The 4,524-nt window shown below is 31.7% G+C and overlaps 1 protein-coding gene across 1 annotated transcript; it reads right to left on the minus strand.

Annotated features, from left to right (window-relative positions):
• Window positions 1–566: 566 nt before the first annotated feature.
• On the minus strand, window positions 567–3,213 carry LOC112726639 (uncharacterized). Its single transcript, XM_025776115.3, has 9 exons — window positions 3,023–3,213; window positions 2,682–2,907; window positions 2,502–2,566; window positions 2,266–2,364; window positions 2,089–2,136; window positions 1,863–1,932; window positions 1,705–1,776; window positions 1,175–1,303; window positions 567–865 (listed from the first exon to the last, which is right to left on the minus strand). The coding sequence occupies exons 1-9, from the start codon at window positions 3,124–3,126 to the stop codon at window positions 719–721; spliced, it is 960 nt and encodes a 319-aa protein (XP_025631900.1). The 5' UTR covers window positions 3,127–3,213; the 3' UTR covers window positions 567–718.
• Between the last annotated feature and the right edge of the window lie 1,311 nt (window positions 3,214–4,524).

A 4,524-nucleotide genomic window follows, 5' to 3' on the forward strand; every position in this document is an offset into this window, starting at 1 on the left:
ATTTATAGCAGCTTATAAATAAGTTATTTTATGTTTGGATTTTTTGTTATAGAAGTACTTATTTTAAAGTTGTAGTGTTTGGATAAATAACTCAAAAAATACAATTTTTTTTACACAAAAAAATGGAAATTAAAATAACGATGATAACAAATATTTTTCAATATTAAATGTTGATTTTACATAACTTAATCACTAAGATTATAATCGTCTAGGAAATTGATTTTTTATTTGCTTTTTTATTAGTTCTATTTTTTAACAATTAGTTCTTGCCACATAATATCATTATAAATTGGTTCTTCTACTTCACCTTCATCCACAATGGTGTTCTTGTATGTAGTGAATAGTAATAAAATTTTAATTCAGCAATGCCAAAGAAATTATTGTATAGTTAGTGTTTGTTGTTTTATTGTGTATGATATGGTAGATAAAAATAAAAAACAAATATAAAATGTGTGTCAATGTATATTTCGTTGCTGTTTTTTTTTTTTTACTCCTATTAGCCTCCTCCTTTATTGAGGTCAAGACTTGTTATAACTAACTATAAAAATAATAGCAAACAATTGAAATTACACAATCGAAGATGAAGTTATTCAACTCAAAACTCTGAACCAATATCTCTATAAAATCCTACTTACAAAAATTCATGTAATTACACTTAAAAATGTAAATGAATTAATTAGTGAAGAAAATATCATGTTGCATTACAAAACTGTGCTGATCAAAAAGTAGACTTCTCGTATTTTAGAACATCTTTGGTGTTCAATTCATATATCTTGCAAATTTTTGTGATGGCTTGTTCACTCAGGCCGTCTTTCCCATCTTCAAGTTCAACAAGATCATCAAGTTCTTCCAATGGCCGCAATTTCTAAGTCATATGATTATTAAAAGAAAAAACAAAGTACAAAATAAATGTTAGCATACACATTTTTTTGGGGGATATGATATGAAATTATATGATTAAAAGATCAAAATTGTAGCATTCACTCAAAAGTGGTTCATTAAGCAAAACAATAATATGCTTTCACTTGTACATGCAATGTATCAAAGGCTTTAAAAAATAGTTCTAGCCTACAAAACTATGAAGCATGCATTCTAAATATAATAACATATTTTGCAAATTGTTAAATCAATTGTCTTACTTGATGCTATCTATCAGATTGCATGAGACACTTACCATGTGTGGTTCATCTGAACTATTATGAGTTTTATTGGTTGAGTCATTATGCTCAGTTTCCTTCCTATGAGTTGATGTGTTAGACATCTTGCTGCTATCGGAGGCGAGTTGGAATAGCTTCTCACTTCCCTAAGAAGGTAACAAAAAACATAACAGAAACTTATGCTCAACTCAAGATAAATCAAGTCAGAAGCGAAGCAGCTCGAAACATTGTACAAAAATACTAAGGATCTACTATCCATTGGCCTAATTGAAAGTGAACACCTATCAAGAACCATGCAATTTTCAAAGTCCTTCCAAATCAAATGATGCCCCTTCCGAAACATACTAGGCATAAATGAATCCACTGATTGCGCATGCCGCAAGACAATAAAACATGACACTATCGTATGAAAGTAGAGAGCCAAGACAAACATGAGCAGTAGAGACATCTCTGATTGTGGCAGCAAAACACAGATTACTATAAATTATTATAGTAGAGGGAGAATAATAAACTGCAAGTGCATTGCAAATCTAATAGGAGTACAAACCTGAAGGGCTCTCCAATGAGAATAAGCCCGAAATGAAACCCAGAAGAATGCGATATTAGGCAAAGGTAAAACCTACAATGTACAATTAAGAATGGCCATCAATTGAAGCCAAGATAGATATTAAAGTGCAAACACAAGTCCACCGAGCACATACATACCATCAGTGCAGAGGAAAATGGAATCAATGAAACTGTAGCATATAAGTATTTCCGGTGGATAATTGTTCCCCTGTAAATGAGACAATAGTTCATATGACAATGAAGATTTAAATACAGAATTAAATTGGAAGCTACACTAACAAATTCCAGATTAAATTATTGTTCCTACACCATCAACTTTTGCTTCTTTTTATTTTTTTGGAACAGGTGTTTGAGGGAGAATTACCTCATAGCAATATGTCTTAATCTTCGGCGAACAAGTTGTGCATTCAGACTGCAATAATAAACATATTAACCCCATAATAAACATATATCGAAGGCGAATCTACTATTAAGAGTAGTAAACTACTAAACTATTCCAAAACCAAGCAAGTATGCATCAAAACAAGGCTGCGGCACCAACCTTGAAGGGTAAATGACTTCGATGCTAGTGACTTCATTCGATATAGATTTCAAGAATATCTCTGAGGGCTTAACCTGTGACAAAAGCCATGACCCCCACCTGCAACAACTCAAATCACATTCGAGCATATTATGCATAGCGTAATCAACACTTTTAAAAGACTAAAAATCACCTTCTTCTTCTAGATAGACCCATGAATAAAAAAGCATTCAAAACCAACAATGTAACAAACTAACCCATGAATCTTCTTCTTGATAGACCCATCCGGTGCTTTTTCCAAACCAATCCAAGCTTTATTCATCTATTAACCGCAACCACAACCAAATAAAGCAATTGGTTAAGAAAACAGTACACACAAGAATGTGACAACCCAAGAAACAGAAGTTAATACAATGATCGAAACAACAAAAAGGCACCTTGTTGCCACAGTAATCAGCAAGAAGCTCAGCTTTGGCATTAAAGGGTTTATCAGCAACATTAATGCCCTTCCACAGTTCTTTGAACGTTGGAGGAGAATGAGAGGAAGAAGTAGCTGAATTCTTAAGAGAATGATCAATGGCTCTGCTGAAGCACCAGTTTCTCCCTCGTATTGGGAACACAACCAATTTGGCTCTCATGTTGACTCTTTTGGCGGCAAGAACCCTAGAAAGTTTCCAACCAGAGAAATGTTTAGTCTTGGCGGTGAAGTTACAATCTTTGATGTGAAATGAAGCAGACTCCGAATCTGCGTAGTTTGAATATTCAGTGTCAAACTCACTCCTCTTGCGGCGAAACTCTGGCTAAGTCAACGCATGGGATTATGTGACCGTTAGCAAAGAACGGGAAGAAAAGAACATGAAGTTCGCGGACCTCCTTGCCCATTGTTGTTGTTACAATGTTGGTAATTTTACTATAGAATTTGGCTATGGATTGTTCTGTTTATAATAGAAGATTAAAGGTTGAAGTTCCAGGGCGCATTTTGCACGAGTTCAGGTTAAATATTAAATCAATTATTAAATTAATTATGTTATATGTAAATTAAAATTAATTATTAGTATAAAATATATATTAAAAATAAATTAAATAATATATATTATATATAAATATATAATAATTATTTTTTGTGATTAATTTTAAATTTTTAATATATAAATAATATTTTTAATATTATTGTTTTTATTTTGCTATCTATAAGGTTTTTATTAATTTAATTTTTAACAACACTTGCCATGGCAGCAGGGCAGAAGCGCATGGATTCAGGAACCTCTTCAGCATACGTTGCACGACCATATATTAAAATATGGGGAGTACTAGGTAAATAATGATTATCTTGAACAATATGAATAATTATCAATTAAATAAAAATACATTACACTATAATTTAATGTTACTAATTAAATTTATTTTTTAATCTTATTAATTCATATTGTTTACACATTGTTCAAAAATATTGATTACCTATACTTTTCCTTAAAATATAAACTCTTGTTAACATAAATTTTAAAACATATTTTAAAAAACATCTAATATTATCTAATGTCTAATCTAATATATCTATCTATCTATCTAATATCTAATATCTAATATATTTTTCTAATAGAGAGTTTTAAGTTAGTGAAATTTCAGCGGGTCATAAAGTAGAATTGTGGAGGCACTGTTCATTTACATGACATTGACATATATTCATGGCTCACCATGGTTATGCCATTGCCATTATATCTTCTTAGTATTTGTTTTTTTTTTAACTATTATTTTTATGGACAGATTTTATCGTTTCTTATTGTAATCTTCAGTAAGTTGTTTTTTCCTGATTGTTTTATACTGCTAACTTTTATTTTTGAAATTTGAATTTAAAATAGAAATTCATTTTTACCCCTTACAGAATTATAAAAGCCATGGTATCATCCTTGAAGAGAATAGGTTGTTTTCCTTGCGATGAAATCATCGTAGTTTTTACACTTTTTTTCTATGTCATTTTTTCTTATTTTTTGTCGCTCCATTGATACTTTTTCACCTCACCGATTAGCATGTTTTCTTGTGTTTTTCTGAGTCGAAAGATCAAACACCATTGTCATCTGCTGCTTACCTATTCTTATGAAGAAATCATATAGTTTTCGCTCTCTTTCAGTAGTTTCGTCTGCGTTCTCTTGTGGCAGTTCCGTCTGCGTTCTCTCGTGGCATTTCCGTCTGCATTTTCTCGTGGCAGTTCCGTCTGCGTTTCGTCTGTGTTTCCTTGTGGCAGTTTTGTCTGTGTTTCTTTCCGGCAGTTCCGTCTGCACT

This window comes from Arachis hypogaea, chromosome 12 (genome assembly GCF_003086295.3).
Source record: "Arachis hypogaea cultivar Tifrunner chromosome 12, arahy.Tifrunner.gnm2.J5K5, whole genome shotgun sequence".
Classification (NCBI taxonomy): Eukaryota; Viridiplantae; Streptophyta; class Magnoliopsida; order Fabales; family Fabaceae; genus Arachis; species Arachis hypogaea.

What these genes read in the sequence shown, in the direction of transcription:
- LOC112726639 (XM_025776115.3), bottom strand. Translation starts at nt 3,126, where the DNA reads ATGGGCAAGGAGGTCCGCGAACTTCATGTTCTTTTCTTCCCGTTCTTT. An exon ending in ATCAAGAAGAAGATTCATGG is followed by an intron (nt 2,365 to 2,501) that starts GTTAGTTTGTTA and finishes GAGTTGTTGCAG; the next exon opens with GTGGGGGTCATGGCTTTTGT. An exon ending in GAAGTCATTTACCCTTCAAG is followed by an intron (nt 2,137 to 2,265) that starts GTTGGTGCCGCA and finishes TTATTATTGCAG; the next exon opens with TCTGAATGCACAACTTGTTC.